An 18,120-nucleotide genomic window follows, 5' to 3' on the forward strand; every position below is an offset into this window, starting at 1 on the left:
TCAATTCCAATTGATAACATTTAGCTGGTATTTGTGTTTTCCCCTGAACTTTGGACAAATTTACCAAAATCTGTTTTTTAAAATCTATTTTATCACAAAATCACGTAACAGTTAGGGAGGGCTGTAAGCTAGTGCTTGCACCCCCCTCACCAACCTGAATCCTACACATCAAGCATGCAAACTGAGGCATTCTAAGATAAAGATGCAAGAAGTGAAACAAAGTCAGGTGTCTGTCTCACACAGTTTATTTAACAATAGGTAATAAGAAATCAAATTTAACAGTCTATACAGTGATCCAAAGTTCATATTTATAAGTAATCAACTTTAATCTCATGATTTACAAGTTGAGGGTTTTTGCTTTCTATTTTCAAGTTTTACAGAAAGTGTGTGTGTGTGTGTGTGTGTGTGTGTGTGTGTGTGTGTGTTTTGGGGGTGGACAGGGTAAGGAGGAAGAAAGCAAGCAAAGAAGAAACCCCAGGGACATTTTGCATGTTAAAATCATCCCACTGGAATTGTTTCTTACCCTCTTTTTAATTTTTTCCTTTGTTAGATGTAAAAATAACGAAAAAAATTCTTTCAAGAAACAGAACCACAATATATAATACATCAATTTGGCAGCTGCCCCTGTATATTTTGAAAAAGTCATTTTTCTCTCTACATGTACAAATTACTTTAATACTTGAAGTTTTTACGATCAGACTTACGGAATAGAAAATTTTCTGGAGCACAAAAGTTGACTTGAGGGGACTTTTTTTCCTTTTTTTTTTTTTAAACATTTTTAAAAGAATGAACATCTTTGCACCCAGAGAAAAAAATTGGTATTTTAATATATATTTATATATATTTATATATATATAGAATGTAATTTTAAAGTAACATTAACCCCTTTTGTCCTCTGGTTTTAGAAATGTTCTTTTTTAACTCTTCCATAAAGTGAGGAAAATAGGGAAGAATGTCAACCATCTGCACCAGTAAATAATAACTATTAATATTACATATTTTCATTAATTTAAAAAAAATAATAAAACCTATTGGAGGTGCAAGGCGGGAGCATGTGGTTGGCTTCACAGACCTCAGCCTCCTCCCAGTGCACACTTGAACCAAACACACAAGGAAAAAAAAACCAGGCTGGTGGGGACCAGCCATAACAAAAATAGATTCTTTGTGTTCTATCAATCACCCCTCAGGTTCATTTCGCATGTTTGCTTTAAACCACAAACAGCTACCACGCAGTTCTTGTGTGTTCCAAGGAAAATTGTCTTTTCGGCTAAGAAAGATTCAAAAAAATTGTTTTCAGTACAAAAAGTCTTAAGAGAAAATAATTTTTTTGCTCCCAAAATACTACAAGGTGTCTCTAGTGTATGTCTAGTGTACTCTGTGAGAGGTTTGAATTCAAGTCTGAGTTGTCGGTGCTGAGTCCCAGGTCCGTGGCGCTGGCACCATGGAGGTTTGCCATGCCTGGATTGCTAGTCAGCTGAGAGAGCATCGAATTCTGGTCCGGGCTGGCAAAATGCCCTTGTTCCATGGGGTTGCCCTGGGCAGCGACCAGTCCAGGATGTGGAGAACTGGTCTGTGGGGAAACGTGGTGTGGAGAAGGCTGAGGCTGCATCCGTGGGGAAGGACTGGAGTGGGGGGGCTGGGACTGTGGCCGCGGAGAAGGAACAGGCTGGGGAGACCGCACTTGATTGGAGAGAGATGGGATCTGCTGGCCTGGAAGGTGCGGGGACTGAGCCTGACTCGGGAGCATATGCTGCTGGGGGCTCATGGGGTTGGGCTGAGCGGGTGACCCCATCTGTTGCTGAAGGAGTCGCTGCTGATAGGCCTGCAGGCCAGCTCCTGCCTCTGCCCCCAGGGCCTGGGGGAGCTGGCCCAGCTGGCCCCCGCTCCCTTGCTGCAGGTGCTGCATGTGCTGCTGCATCCGGGGCGGCGGCGGCGGCGGCTGGGGGGCAGGGTAGCCCAGGCCCTGGGGTGGCTGAAACTGGCTGTGGCTGGCCAGCCCAGGCCCGACTCCTGGCCCCGCTCCCTGCTGCTGCTGCTGCTGCTGCTGCTGCATCATCTGCTGCCGCCTCAGAATGTCTCGGAACTGCGCCGGCATGGTGCTGTGATTCATGCTCATCTGCTGAGCCTGGGGGCTCATCCCCCCCATGGGCGGCGGGAGCTGCTGCTGTGGCGCTTGCTGCTGTGGCAGGCCGGCCCTCTGGACGCCCGCCTGCATGGGATTCAAGTTCGGCATGGCGGGGCTGGAGTGGACCCCCTGCTGGCCCGGCATGGCGGGGGGCTGCAGCCCTGGCTGGCCCTGGGGCACGCCGGGCTGCCCGGGGAGGGGCTGCGGATTGGAGTTGGCGTACTTGGCAGCCCGCTGCTTGATGAACGCAGCCAACAGCTGGGGGTTGGCGTGAAGGATACTAAGCACCTGTTGCTGCTGCAGGGGGGAGCTGGGAGACCTGAGAGTCCGCAGAAGGTTTTGTAAGGCTTGTTGAGACACAGTGCCCGGTTTGAGAGGGCTCACACCTACCTGGCCCAATCCCGGTTGGGGAGCCATGTTCAGGGGCTGACCATGCTGTGACACTGACATCATGGCTGGCCTGGGCATCCCGGGCTGCAGGTGCTGGGGCTGAGGCAATCCTCCTTGGGCCCATGGTGGTGGCTGCTGCATCCCTGTGGGCCCCACCCCTGGCTCCAAATGCCCGCCGGGACCTCTGGCCATGGGGGGTGCGTTCATACCCATGGGGGCCATCGGCGTCATCTGGGGCATCTGGTGCTGGATCGGCCTTTGAAAAATTTGCACATGGGCCATCTGGCGCTGCGTCTCGGCTGCCCTCTGAATCTGCATTGCCATTTCCACCGCTGCAGGAGGGGGTCCTGGGAGGGGTGGCTGAGTAGTCTGCGGAGGGGTCGGGGGGGTGACCTGGCCGGCTGCCTTGCCCTGGGACACCGGGCCAGCAGCCTGAGTCCTGGGCAAGTAGGGCGGCATGCTGGCGGGAGGGGTGGGCTGGGGCTGGGAGGGGGGCTGGGGTGTCTGCGGGGTGGTCGGCTGCTGGCCGGTGGGCGTGGTCGGGGTCGCAGGCGTCGGGGAGGGCAGGCCCTGCTGCTGCCCCACCACGCCAGCCCGCTGCATGCTGGCCATCCTCCTGCGGAGCATCTGGGCTTGCTGGAGCCGGTGCTGTAGCTGCTGCTGCCGGAGCTTCTGCTTGATGTTGAGGCAGAAGGGCACGGGGCACTTGTTCTCCTGGCAGTGCTTGGCGTGGTAGCAGCAGAGGGCGATGAGCTGCTTGCAGATGGGGCACCCTCCGTTGGTCTTCCGCTTGCAGCCCTTGGTGTGCTGCACAACCCGCTTCATCTTCTGGCAGGAGGGCAGGGAGCAGTTGGCATTTCGGCACTGGCAGGCGTGGACCAGAGACTGGATGCACCGCTGGATGCTCAGGCGGCGGGAATCTCCCGGGCTCTGGGTGGCCGCGGCCTGCTGGTTGTTGCTCTCGTCATCTAACCCGAGACCGAGTTTCTCCATTTTGTGGTCATGGTTTTTAGTGTTATAGCAGGTGATACACAAATCATAATCCTGGGGGAAGACACAGGTGCAGGTCAACTCTCCAGGATTAAAGTCATTCAAAAGTAGTTACATACTCTGCTTGGGCTAAAAAGCCCCGTTTTAGAGAAAGCCTCTAATCAACTACTCAGATTTGAGACCAGGCCCCACCCACCCTGTCCTGTTACTCACCAGTGGCCCCGGAGCCCAGGAAGGCCCTCCAGGCCTGCATAACCTCTGTCTGAATCGCATCTCAGGCACCTGGAAGCCCCCCCGCCCCTCCCCTGCCAGGGGCCTACCTCGCACACGGTGCAGTGCCAGCGTGTCTCCACGTGGTGCTTGCACTCGTTGCAGGTGTAGACGAAGCGGTCCTGGCTCTGGGTGTGCAGCTCCACCAGCATGCACATGGTGGACCACTGGGCTCTTCGGAGTGAGGAGAACTCCAGGTGCTTGTCCCTTGCGAGGGTGAGAAAGGCATCCCGCCCGTCCATCAGGTCGCAGGGGATGAGGGGGTCGGGATCAACGATGGGAGGCAGGGAGTTGGCGGCGGGGCCGGCGATGAGACGGATCACAAAGAAGACCTGCAAAACAGACAGGCTCATCCTGACTCTGGCGCTAGAGCACCACGGGGCACTGGACCAGATGCCGCGGACGGGTGGGCCAGGCTGTGCACCTGGGGGGCCAGGACACCTGGCTTAGTTTTATGACCACCTCGCAAGGTTACACGACATGGCCCTCTTTCTCCTGCTTCACTACCTCTGTGCTCTTCTCTGGGACTTGTCTACGATGGGCCTAAAGAATCTACATCTTATGTTTTCTACCTCATTCAATAATTTTTTCAAAAGAAGACTGGTCGGGTACAGCACCGTACAGTGGACATTCTGCCTCAAAGTGGTCTACTTTAAGATACAATCCATGATTTAACCTGACTCTAATCATAAGGAAACAGAAAAATCCAAATTGAGGGACATTCTATAAACAATTGGGCTGGAGTCTTCCATGTCATGTTAAGAAAGTAAGGCCAGGAACCAAAACATGGCGACTCGGCATGGAGCAGGAGAAGCAGGCCCGAGACGGCAGCAGCGGGCGAGGTTCCTGAGCGTGAAGCCACAGCGCGCTCACACAGAAAACGCCCTCCTTCCTAGAAGGCGCTTGCTGCAATAAAGATAAAGAAAATGTAGCAGAATGTTAACAGCTGGTGAATCTAAGTGAAGGCTATGGGAGGGCACCTTCTATATAACTTTCCTGTAAGTTTGGAGGAAAAAAAAAGTTGGTAGGGGTGGGAAAATTAAAAAAGCAAAACCTCCTTCATCCTTGCTACAGAAACAGCAAAAGTTGAAGTTTGTTCACTGAAGTTTAAAGACACACAACCACCATTAATTCCCATAACCACTGGTGTAAAGGCTGCAAGAGGAAGCTCGGATTATATATGTAATAATAAAATGTAAAATGGAACCTTCAAGAGATCAAGAACTTGTAACTGCTGTATTGCCCACTATATTCTACCAGTTTTTCAGAGGCTGAAAATCTGTGCAAACTGGCAGTAACATTTGTTATATACTTGGGCAGCAATGCTGGCATAAAACAAGAGTCTAGAAAAAGAACACAGGGACTTGCCTGGCAGTCCAGTGCTTAAGACTCCGTGCTTCCACTGCAGGGGGCGTGGGTTCGATCCCTGGTCGGGGAGCTATTAAGACCCTGCATGCCACACAGTGTGGCCAAAAACAAAAACTTGAAAAAAACAAAAAAAAGAAAACATAGGACAAGAGTGCACACACTGACTAAAGACATATAAAAACAGATGCCGAAAGTTAAAAACATCAAGGGAGGACCGTGATGTGTGTGTGACCTTGTAATACTGGGTGTGACATTGTGGCTCAAAGAAAGCACTCATAAAGCAAGGAAGAGCATTTTGAAAATGCCTGATCTAACAAGTAGGGAATGTCTGCAGCAACCCATTCAAAAGAGGGGCAGATAAAACCATCTGGTGACTCCCTAGGAAATCTTCACTATGGCCAACCATCCAATAACAACCATGATGACTGATTCCACTGTATGTCACCCTAGAGCTAAGACAATACTTGAATTTAACCTAAATTGACGACCTTAGATTCTAACTCCTAACAGGTGACTACTACCCACATCTTCTTCAGATGATGTATCCACAACTTAAGTCACACCTATTATGACATACTCTAAGGGCTTTCCCCAACTGCTGTTATGATAGAATTCTGTGACACTATATATTGCTCAAAACAGCTGACAATCATTATCTAAGTGAGGCATCCACACCTTAAACCAAGACTTCAAGTCCCCTCTCCACATAATGGCCTCTTCCTGTAAGAACTTGACTATGATGTCTGAACAGAGTCATACATGTTAAAAAACAACAACAACAACAAACTGACATGAATTACCCTTCAAGACTCATCTTAGCAATGATGACGTTGGGGAGAAAAAGTACAACACACCCAGTTTTACTCCCAAGCTACCTACAACAATAAAGCAATTTAAATAATGAAATAATTCAAAGTCTTAACTTTGCTGAGAAGGTGTTACAGGTGCATATATGAAAGTTTAACTTTTCTTCAATTCTCTACACTTCCCAGTTCCCTTTCAGGAAGGCAAATATTCATTCATTTTGCCAAAGTTCCATTACAGACAAAGTGGAGTGGCCAAATGGAGTTCTAAGGAGCTTGGTCTAAAACAAAACAATAAAGATACCCAACAAGCCAATCTCCTGAACAACGGACAGAAATACAAACATAAAAGGATCACAAACAACAGGGTCAGACAAACTATGCTCACACTTTCCCAGCACCATCTAGCTTTATAACAGCTACAAATCAAAGACGGCTTATGTTTCTTATTCTCAGCACCCACTCTAGCCATCCTCTTTTTGCCTTCTTTCCCCTCAAATGATTTTCTTCCTTCTGAATTTCAAATGGTCTGGTGCTCACGTCATAAATACCAACCACGGTGGGGAGCTTTTGAGAAATCCTGCCCTGTTCTTTTCCATGCTTGGTGGCTATATCTTACCTCTTTATGCTTCTCCATGGTGGCATACAGTTTTTGCGAGAGGTCATTGGATACATTGGGCATGCCTGGCTTCTTCTTATTGCCCCTACTCAGGCTGCTCTTGTTTTTGCTAGTTTTCTTATTATTCTTCTTTTTAGCATTTTTGCTGTCTCCCTTTGTCACCTGCAGGTTAGCACAAGAGGACGAGAAAATGTTAACTATTTGTTAAGAGATTTAAGAAAAAATAATGGTAAAAAGACTCCATTTTTTTCTTTTTTAAGACTCCATTTTTGAAACTAGAGATCATAACCTTCCACCTTACACCATCTGCTCTCTTCATTCCTCCTCTCTTTTTTAAAGCTGTTATTTACAGTAAACTAAAGTTCACTAACGTTTTTGCACTTATTTTCTCCCAGTGAAGAATGTCTCCACTAATGTCTCTTCGTTAAGACAATAGCTTTTTGGCCAGAAGAACCCCGCAGACCAAGGAGACACCTCAGGTGGACCCAGGCTATCCCAGATTTGAGGACAAGAACAAGGAGTGAGTGGCAGTGTGGGGTAGTGAAGTGCACACAGGAGCAGGGAGCCAAAGGCCTTGGCTACATTTCCTTCTGCTCACTTTCTAGAATTTTATGGGCCTACTATTAAAAAAAAAACTTGAAAAACGTTCAATCGAGGAGTTTAAACTGCAGGCTGTAAAGGGTTTTTATTAGACTATTTAAGGGTGACTTTAATAGTTCAGACTCAGCAAGGGCAATTTCCCCATAAACTATGGGGAAATAAATGACAAGGAAAAGCTCCTCAGATGATCCTTCTACAACATAGGTTCTGTTTGGGGACTGGCAAACTCTGGCCCAGACCTGTTTTTTTTTTTTTTTTCCCCAGACCTGTTTTTGTATGGCTAAGAATGATGGTTTTTATATCTATAAAGTGTTGTTTAAAGAAAAAAAGAAAAAACAGAAAAAAAAGAATGTGCTGGAGACAATATATGACCTGCAAGGCCAAAATATTCATAATCTAGACCTCTGCAGAAAAAGTTTACCAACCCCATGCTCTAGATGGGTAATTTTCTCAGTCTTCCATTACTAGAAATCCAAGATTCCATTTAAAAATGAGGTCTGGTACTTCCCCGGTGGTCCAATGGCTAAGATTCCGTGCTCCCAATGCAGGGGGCCCGGGTTCGATCCCTGGTCAGGGAAGTAGGTCCCGCATGCCATAACTAAGACTCTACGGAGCCAAATAAATAAATATTTTTAAAAAATGAGGTCTGGGACTTCCCTCGTGGCACAGTGGTTGAGAATCCGCCTGCCAGTGCAGGGGACAAGTGTTCGAGCCCTGGTCTGGGAGGATCGCACATGCCGCGGAGCAACTAAGCCCGTGCGCCACAACTACTGAACCTGTGCTCTAGAGCCTGCGAGCCACAATTACTGAGCCTGCGAGCCACAACTACTGCAGCCCACGTGCCTAGAGCCTGTGCTCTGCAACAAAGAGAAGCCACCGCAATGAGAAGCCCATGCACCGTAACAAAGAGTAGCCCCTGCTCGCCACAACTAGAGAAAGCCCGTGCACAGCAACGAAGACCCAAAATCAGCCAATCAATCAATTTATATATTAAAAGAAGAGGTCTGATGCTAAAAAAGGCTTAAAACCACTCAACTAGAACCACAGTAACTTATCTACGCCAATATTTCTTGCCCAACTTGAAGAGCTGAGAGCTTTAAGACCATGTTGAAAACTTAAGCTCACTTCTGGGTTATACATGAGAATAGGTAGAGGCTGGAAAGGGAAATGCAAAGCCCTCACATCTGTGCTTTCGTTGCTCGTGTTCTCCTCTCGCTTTCTCTCTTCCTCCTCCTGTTCCAGTTCCTTAATGCTCTCTTCCAGTACATTGGGCCAGAAATCACCTTCAAAGTAAGGCAATTCCTTCGCGCTTGTTAATCGATCTTCAGTAGCTTGTTTAAAAATATCCTGTGAAAATATCCGTGTACAAATAGGAATTTATATATTAAAAAAAAACACGTTTATTATACAGAAGCAGTCATAGCTAACGGATGCAAGAAACATGAAGAATCAGATGTGTCTTCTGGAAGATGGCAGAGATTTTATACCCAAGTCTGATTTCCGGGGAGACATTTAGTGTCACAAACAGTGAAAGGTCTGGTCTGAAATCAGTATTTCTGGTTCCTCTTTCCTCTACCCACGAGGACAGGGAAATTATCCGCCTTTACATAACCAAGTGGCAAACTATCCTGTCAGGAACAATGGCAAAGGCAGCATCATTCACACCGTGGCTTCTACCACTCTTGAGACAGAACGCAGTGCGACAGGAGGCACGCCCGCCTTGCACACACCCTTGAAGTATCAGCAGTTCCTACTGAGAAATATGTTCAAAACAACCCCAATTACAATTACTGGAAACCACATCGTTAAAGAATGATTTGCTGGGCTGCTTAGGAAAACACCCATTTCATGTTTTCCTCCCCATGAGTAAAAACAGATAAGATATTTAGTAGTTCAAGTTTCTTAACATGGGATACCCTACAATCACAAATGGCTATTAAATATTTTGCCAGATCCACTCATCTTAGTAATTCAGGAAAGAAAACACCCGCTATCAAATTAGCTTAATTTTACAAATTACATGGAAGAGGGAGAACAAACAGGAGATTTCTGTTAAGATAGTAAAAAGAGCAGAATACAGAGCAGCAGGATTAGTCAAGCCACAGTTCTATCATCCCCCCCACCTCCTGACCTTGTAGTCGTGGACAATTCGCTCGGATACAGCCTTGTCGAGCATCTTTTTGTACCACTCCTGCAGTCGCTTGGGCTTGGGTATCTTCTGGTCGGGGGGGTGGCAATGGAAGATGTAGTCGTCTCCTTCACTTGGGGGGCATGCCCAAATATGCCCTGTTGTATACCTAACAACACAAAGAGAAGGAACATTCAAGAGAAAGATCACCCATCCTAGAAAGAATGTTATACTTTAAACTACAAAATGGAGTCAGTACAGAAACCAATAATTTCCCCGAGATACCATGAAGTGTGCAATCCACATCAGACCAAAAGTCTTAGGCCAGGGACTTCCCTGGTGGCACAGTGGTTAAGAATCCGCCTGCAAATGCAGGGGACGCGGGTTCGAACCCTGGTCCTAAAAGATCCCACACGCCGTGGAGCCACTAAGCCCATGAGCCACAACTACTGAGCCTGCGCATAGCAACAAGAGAAGCCACCGTAATGAGAAGTCTAGACACCGCAACGCAAGAGTAGCCCCCGGTCGCAGCAACGAAGACCCAACGCAGCCAAAAAAAAAAAAAAAAAAAGTCTTCCAGGCCAGAACTAGGCATAACCCTGGATCAAAAAATTCCCAAATTTGCATTTAAAGACCAAACAAAAGCTACAATGCAAAGGAAAATGAATCCATGTCAGCAGGAGGGCTAAATGAAATGCAAACTGTTAAAAGGAATAACCTGCAAGGTGAGGTGGTGAGGTGCTAAATATTCTCAAGTACATATATACCTTGAAGGTAAGGAACCAGTCTGATGAATTTTTTTTTATCCCCAGACCTTAGTGTGATTTTGGTTTTGATACTCAGGTGCAAAAGGACCAAGTGCAGGTTAAGGTTCTGGCCCTTCAAATCAAACTGTACCTAATAGCTTAACTGAACAAAATAAATCTGGGATGGGTGCAACTACGGTCAAAATATCCATTTCTTTCCCACTGGCAAAATTAACCAAGGGTCTCCAAATTATAGTTCCATTAGATGAAAGCCAAAGTTGAGGAAAAAAGACCAAAAGTCACATATTTGCATGTATATCTCACCATAATATCAGTGGTGATTAGTTTAAAACTAATTAAACAAGTTATTTTGCATTTGTTTTTATGCTTACCCTAATTTCTTGACGTATTCCAAATACCCAATTAGAATTTCATGATAGACTGCAGTCCTCAAGCATTTAGGACGGAAGAAATGAACACTGTCCAGGTATGATATGTAAACTCTCCTATACCAAACGAGGAGAAAGAAGCCAGGTCAAGTCACGCAACGAGTTCCTACTGATGTGGCTAAAAACACCTTCTCTCTTTTCTGTGCCCTTTGCTGACCTTGTCATTTTTAATGCTTATCACACAATATTACAGTTATTTAGGTAAATGACTAGATTGTGAACCCGTCGGGGGGTTTTGTGGGCCTGTGGCTCTATTACAGTCTCAGCACCTAGCAGGGCCTGAGACACAGTATAATCAGTCAGTATTGAGCAATCCAAACATTCTGGCAGCACTCTTATTCTGGCCTTTATACAATTTTGGAAATGGAGAATTCTAAACCATATTCTACCTCATTTGTATGACATTCTTTCACGTACATCTCAGCAAGGTACTTGAAACAACCTAAACTTAATTACATTTTCTGAAAAGTCGTCATTTTGTGTTTTAAGCTGCTGTTCACATCCCTTTCCCTATTACTATGACCACACAAGAGCAGTATTTTCTAGTTTTGTTTTACTTCAATACTACACACTTGAAAACTTGCATTTCCAAAACAAGCACATCAAATATTTTCTTGTCCATTATGCTTGTTTACCTTACTATAACTTCAAACTCCCACGCAAATTAGAAAGTAGCCATAGTAAAGTCTTACCTCTGGTTCGGCGGGGGGCAGTCAGAACCATACTCTTGAACGTGCATGCCAAAGAAACACAAGTCAACACCATCAATCTCCTCAAAGGCAAAGAGGGCTTTCGTTCGATATGGAAAGGATTCTGCCATCTCTCCACTGTCTACAAACCTATACAATTCATGTTGGAGGGAAAGACCACAACGTTTCATTCAGATTAGATTCATCAACAGTAACTGTGTAGGAGCAACTGTGGATCCACAAAGAAAAGGGGAAATTATGAGGTACCTTGCTTTCATGCCTGGTTTGACTTCCACAGTTTTGTCAGAAGCATGAACTACTCTAACGGTGACCTCTCCTGACTCAGGGTGATTTTGTCGCCTCAGAAAGTCATTCACACGATTCTCCAGAAAGGTGCCAAGCCTGGTAGATGGCAACCCTAAGAATTTAAAAGTTAAAAGTTCAGTAGTATCTAAGGTGCAAATTTATTACTATCAGTCTTAAGTTTCAATACCAAATCTCATTTCTGCTTTTTCAATACTAACAAGATTACTTGCTAGATTTTGTTAAGTTAGCAATCTAGTTAATACTTAAAAAAAAGATTTAATGTGGAACCCTTTACGAGTCTATCATCCTTACAGAGCGCCATGCTAATCATCTCTATATCATTCTGATTTCAGTATATGTGCAGTTAAAGCAAGCAGGGTAGTTAATACTTTTTAAATGTTATTTTCCCCAACTTTTTATTTTGAAAAATTTTCCTTTTCAGAAGAGTCAAAAAACAGAACAAACACTCATATGCACTTTGCCTCAATTGCAGTAATATTAAACAACTGTCGGGTGCTTTGATAAGCTTTACAGAGGATTAAAAGCAACCTGTAGATCAGCAAAAAACTGCAAAGGCATCATTCTACAAAACTAAAACTGACGGCCATCCCCACCCAACTGAAAAGATCAGACAGGTCTAAATGCAGTCCTGACTAAGGGTATACACAAAACTGAGGGAATCAGTTTGAGGGAATTCATGAGATGGCAATTCTGGGAAAGTATTTCCACATCTGGCCTCCATCAGGATACGTGCAGGAACAAGAAAAACATATATCCTCCTTCCTATAAATAACTAGGTCTAATGATTTTCACACCAAAAACTACATTACAGTTCAACTTTAAGTACATCATGGAAAAATTATTTGGTTTTAACTTTGGTTAAATATTTCAAACAGGGGCTTCCCTGGTGGCGCAGTGGATAGGAATCTGCCTGCCAATGCAGGGGACACGGGTTCGATCCCTGGTCGGGAAGATGCCCCATGCCGTGGAGCAACTAAGCCCGTGCACCACAACTGCTGAGCCTGCACTCTAGAGCCTGTGAACCACAACTACTGAAGCCCGCGCGCCTGGAGAGGCCACTGCAATGAGAAGCCTGCGCACCACAATGAAGAATGGCCCCCACTCAGAAGCGAAGACCCAATGCAGCCAAAAAATAAATTAATTAAAAAATTTTTTTAAAATTTCAAATAATGTTGAAACAAAATAATTCATTCTGGATGTTTATTTTTAACTATGCTTCAGTGAAGCTTTGCCAAATTTTACCTGTAAGAATGAAACTTACTTTTAGCAGAAAACTTATTTTCTTTTCTAGTTCGTGCAGTCTTCTTTAAACAGCCATCACAGACAAATCTAAAATGTAAACCAAGACTTTGCTTAAACAACTTAGAGAAACACTTGAAGTAACGTATGCTATAGAATCTATCTTATGTATGTGTAAGGTTGAAATTTAAAAGACAACCTGGGAGCAATATTTCTAAATACACAACAAAAAGTTAATGTAACCAATATACACAGAGCTTTTAGAAAACATTAAGAGAAAAAGGATAAAAAACCTAATTGCGGGCTTCCCTGGTGGTGCAGTGGTTAAGAATCTGCCTGCCAATGCAGGGGACACAGGTTTGAGACCTGGTCCGGGAAGATCCCACATGCCGCAGAACAACTAAGCCCGTGCGCCACAACTACTGAAGCCCGCACGCCTAGAGCCTGTGCTCTGCAACAAGAGAAGCCACCGCAATGAGAAGCCTGCGCACCGCAGAGTAGTCCCCCAGCTGCCACAGCTAGAGAAAGCCCGCGCGCAGCAATGAAGACCCAACACAGCCAAAAATAAAAAAAAAAAAAGAAATAAAAAACCTAACTGAGAAATAGATAAAAGACATGAAGAAATGTGAAGGGCATATAAATTGGCATACACGCACAAAGATGCTGAAGAATCACAGATTAAAGCAGAAAATTTGTGTCATGGCCAATCACATTGGCAAAAGTCTACATGCTACCGGTGGGAATGTAAATAAGTACGTTTTGAAAGCAGCACTAATATTTTTTAAAAAAAATATTTTTTGACTACGCTGTGGGATCTTAGTTCCCTGACCAGGGATTGAACCTGTGCCCCCTGCATTGGAAGCCCAGAGTCTTAACCACTGGACTGCCAGGGAAGTCCAGCACTAATAGATTTTAAATGTACATTCTCTTTGTTTTTGCAATTACATAAGGATATGTGCATAAGTAGAATTTAAGTACTCATCAACGCCTGGCTGACCTTCAGTTGCAAGGATCATTGCAACTCCCTTAATTATCCTTACCCACTCTTAATTAAGGAAAGCACTAAAAAGGCCTATCTAAAGACAAGCCATATAAACATCAACTACTGTGCTTTTCCTTAGTGTTTTTTTCTGGAAATTTGTTAATTAGCCTCTTCTTTCCTGTGACCTCTGAACTAGCATCAACAGTCAGTCCAGGGGACTTTCCTGGTGGTCCAGTGGCTGAGACTCCACGATCCCAATGCAGAGGGCCCGTGTTCGATCCCTAGTCAGGGAATTAGATCCCACATGCTGAAACTAAAGACCCTGCAGCCAAAGTTCTTGCGTGCCGCTACAAAGATCCCACATGCCACAACTAAGACCCGGCATAGCCAAATAAAGAAATGAATGAATGAATGAATATTAAAAAAAAAAAAGTCACTGGAGGGAAAGCAACCTAGAAAATAAAGCTCTTAAAACAACAACAACAACAGTCTAGGAAAAGAGCAGAGAGTAGATATCCATTCAAATGAGTCATTTAATACACAGATACTCCCCCAACCCTTCCCTTGGAACAGAGCTGGGATCAGCCCCATTCCTGGACAAAGAGAGGTAGCCCATAGCAGTAAACACATAAGTGTCACAATGGACAAAAATCCACTCACTGCCCATGAAAGGCATTGATGATGTGCACCCTGGGTAAATATGTGGAGAATATTCAGAAACAGAACACGAGGCCCAAGAATACCTAGTTCATTGAAGTCTGTATCTAGTCATTTTCATGCAACTTTGCCTTTCACTGGACAACACCTAGTTAACTATTAACCAACTCCCCAAAGGATTTTATGTTTGCTTGCTTGCCTGTTTATTTATTTATTTATGGCTGCGTTCGGTCTTCGTTGCTGTGTGTGGGCTTTCTCTAGTTGTGGCGAGCAGGGGCTGCTCTTCGTTGTGGTGCATGGGCTTCTCATTGCGGTGGCTTCTCTTGTTGCGGAGCATGGGCTCTAGGCGTGCGGGCTTCAGTAGTTGTGGCGTGTGGGCTCAGTAGTTGTGGTGCATGGGCTTAGTTGCTCCACGGCATGTGGGATCTTTCTGGACCAGGGCTTGAACACATGTCCCCTGCACTGGTGGGCAGATTCTTAACCACTGTGCCACCAGAGAAGTCCCCTGGTTAGGATTTGATTTAAAATCTTTTGGGGGACTCTCCTGGTGGCACAGTGGTTAAGAATCTGTCTGCCAACACAGGGGACACAGCTTCGATCCCTGGTCTGGGAAGATCCCATATGCCTCAGAGCAACTAAGCCCGTGCGACAAAACTACTGAGCCTGCAAGCCACAACTGAGCCCATGTGCCACAAGTACTGAAGCCCGCGTACCTAGAGTCTGTGCTCCGCAACAAAAGAAGCCCCTGCCTCGCCACAACTAGAGAAAGCCCGCGCACGGCAACAAAGACCCAACGCAGCCAAAAAAAAAAAAAAAAAACTAACCATGGTCACCATTCAGTATGCTGTTCAGTGCGATGTTCTCTCAGAGGCAGAAACTGAGGTGGCTCCTTGGCAACCTGCATTATCCATACCGTCTAGTTTTTCTACTACAATGTAAGTAATGTTCAAAATCTAGCAGGTTTAACTGTGTCTAACATCTCCTTGCTGGTTTCCAGGTGCTACAGACTTCCTGTTACCCTCTACTGATAAATCTTTTGTATTTACTTTTGATGCACAATGACCACTAAAGAATTTAAAACAGAATAAAGTATTTGTATATGGATTAAAACAATGCAAATAAGAGAAATATCTATATTTTTGGATTCTAGGTTATTTAATATTTTAAAACTGGATTTTAATGATCTTTTCCCAAACCAGAATAATTCTAGGGACTTCCCTGGTGGCGCAGTGGTTAAGAATCCGCCTGCCAATGCAGGGGACACGGGTTCGAGCCCTGGTCCAGGAAGATCCCACGTGCCGCAGAGCAACTAAGCCCGCACGCCACAACTACTGAGCCCGCTCACCTAGAGCCCATGCTCTGCAACAAGAGAAGCCACCGCAATGAGAACCCCATGCACCACAACCGAGAGTAAACCCCGCTTACCGCAACCAAGAGTAGCCCCCGCTTACCGCAACTAGAGAAAGCCCGCTCGTAGCAATGAAGACCCAACACAGCCATAAATAAATAAAATAAATAAATAAATATTAAAAAAAAAAAAAAAAAAAGAATCTACCTTCCAACACAGGGGACATGGGCTTGATCCCTGGTTGGGGAACTAAGATCCCACGTGCTGCGGGGCAACTAAGCCTGCGCGCCACAACTAGAGAGCTTGTGCACTGCAACTACTAAGCCACAACTAGAGAGAAGCCTGCACGCCACAGCAAAGAGCCCGCCCACCGCTACTAATACCCAACACGGACAAAAATAAATAAACAAAAAAAAGAAGAATTCCAAGAGACAGTAACTTTGAAGATAAAACATAATCATTGCAGAGAAGACAAACTTCCTAAAATTCACAACAAAGAAAAAGTCTAGGGAAAATACTGATGTCTCACCCAGATGGCCAGATGATCTCATGATGAAGGACACAGATCTGATGCATCTTTCTTCCACACTCCGTACATTCAACAAACCTGGAAAGGAAAAGTCAAAATGTCAAGATTAAATCCAAAAATTCAACCAAATCAAAACTTCGAATATTTCCCAATTTCTGACAATTCAAAAGATAGCCAAAATTACGTCCAAAGAATTGAAGAATAGGTTTTAAAAGCTCTTTAGTGTAACAGGTAGAGCAAATCTCAAAAGCAGTTTAGTCATTAAATATGAACTGTGACTATGGAATAAAAAGTGAAAGATCAAGATGACTGCTGGTTAAACTTCCAAGTGAGTCTGACACCATCATATCCATTCCAGGAATACCTAGAATACCAGTACATCTCTGTACCTCTGAATACTTCTGAAAGGCCTCACTATAAAGGAGGGGATTATGAACTGGTTTGAAAATACAGAGGACAACAGGGCTGGAATAATGGCACTGAGCAGAGGTAGCTTTGTGCTTCACTCAAGCCTATAAAACACCAAAATATTAGGTAGATTTAGTGAAATGTAAATGAATACTAACCATATGTAAATTTTAGCACTTCTACCATCTCTGTTAGATGTATGTTATAGATTTAGTCCAAGAATATAGAATCATCTCACTGGCTGTGCAAACCAAGAGAATGAAAGGAAGAAGGAAAATCAAAGTGTACTGACTACTCAAGGGGAACTACTTACAGTTCAGGATCCAGAGTGTCATTTTTTCTCTTCGAAAATTGTTCTTTATTTATTGTACTAAGGAAAAGAAGAGGGACACAATGAGAACAAGCAACACAGAAAGATTAGCAGTCTGACTACTGTTCTAATTACCAAAGGGCAAAAACCCCACCCTGTAAGTGGATTATTTAAATCTAAGAATATACCAAGGATACAACAGTACATTCTTGGCTCCCACAAAATGCACATTTACATGCCTATGTTTTTGGAAAGGACTTTATAGTAAATCTGTTCCCATTTACAGGAAGAGAACCCAGTAAGAACTAAAAACATGAATTTGTTCTTCTTTTCCTTTTAAAATCTTGCCTACTACTCTTAGTGTTAGGTATTTACACCTTCTAATAGTTTAATGTTCCTAGACTGAGCTACGTATGAAAGGTACTGTGTATAGAGGGATCTAAACCACTATTTATAAAAAATACTAAAATTTCAGGAGTCTAGTCAAATTCTTTATATTAATAAAAAATTTCAATGTTAAGAATACATATTTCAGGTTATTCACTAAAAAATTTCCACATGGCCTCCTACTCTGAAATCTAGCCTACCACACTGCTCATAGCCTCACAAATACAGGAGCTAACAGCCTTATTCTCCACCTAGAACAAACTGCAGGGGGCCCAACTTCGACTACTGTGACTCTACCTCACAAAAATGAGGAATGAGGACATTTCCCCATTTAAACTGTTTTCTATTAGTTACAGGCTAGAGATTCATCGCTACCTGGCCTAAGGTCTTGCTACCCAAAGTGTGTTCTAAAGACCAGCAGTCTAGAAGGACCTGGGAACTTGTTAGTACCGCATACTCCCAGGCTCACTGCTGACCTGAGGAACTGCAAGAGGGGTTTCTACACTCTTCACAGTCAGAGTGGTGCTGTCCTAAGGTACAGAACATGTGGTAAGCCACTCAGTAGTACCCATGGTAAGGCTGCCTCCCTTTGCTGCATCAGACCTGACTTCCCTGGTTTAGCCAAGGTCAGAAAAATCTCTTAAGGTTCAAGGGGACCCAGTATCTACCCCAAGACCAGTACCAGACCCCACTATATTATATGTCAATGGTGACTGAAGAAAAAGTACAACTTGAAAACCCAATTTGAAAACACTA

At 44.5% G+C, this 18,120-nt stretch overlaps 1 protein-coding gene across 2 annotated transcripts in view; it reads right to left on the minus strand.

Moving 5' to 3' along the window:
- Positions 1–233: 233 nt before the first annotated feature.
- Positions 234–18,120, minus strand: part of EP300 (EP300 lysine acetyltransferase) — a 69,021-nt gene continuing 51,134 nt past the window's right edge. For both annotated transcript variants that reach the window (XM_079937536.1, XM_079937535.1), the window contains exons 21-31: positions 16,981–17,037; positions 16,260–16,337; positions 12,766–12,833; positions 11,445–11,595; positions 11,181–11,327; positions 10,432–10,545; positions 9,297–9,462; positions 8,348–8,512; positions 6,566–6,727; positions 3,826–4,107; positions 234–3,559 (exon numbers count right to left, since the gene is read on the minus strand). In XM_079937536.1, the coding sequence (XP_079793662.1) occupies positions 1,355–3,559; positions 3,826–4,107; positions 6,566–6,727; positions 8,348–8,512; positions 9,297–9,462; positions 10,432–10,545; positions 11,181–11,327; positions 11,445–11,595; positions 12,766–12,833; positions 16,260–16,337; positions 16,981–17,037 (3,595 nt within the window). In that variant the 3' untranslated portion in view covers positions 234–1,354. The remainder of the gene's footprint in view (positions 3,560–3,825; positions 4,108–6,565; positions 6,728–8,347; positions 8,513–9,296; positions 9,463–10,431; positions 10,546–11,180; positions 11,328–11,444; positions 11,596–12,765; positions 12,834–16,259; positions 16,338–16,980; positions 17,038–18,120) is intronic.

The sequence above is a fragment of the Stenella coeruleoalba genome (genome assembly GCF_951394435.1).
Source record: "Stenella coeruleoalba genome assembly, chromosome: 11".
In the NCBI taxonomy this organism is placed as follows: Eukaryota; Metazoa; Chordata; class Mammalia; order Artiodactyla; family Delphinidae; genus Stenella; species Stenella coeruleoalba.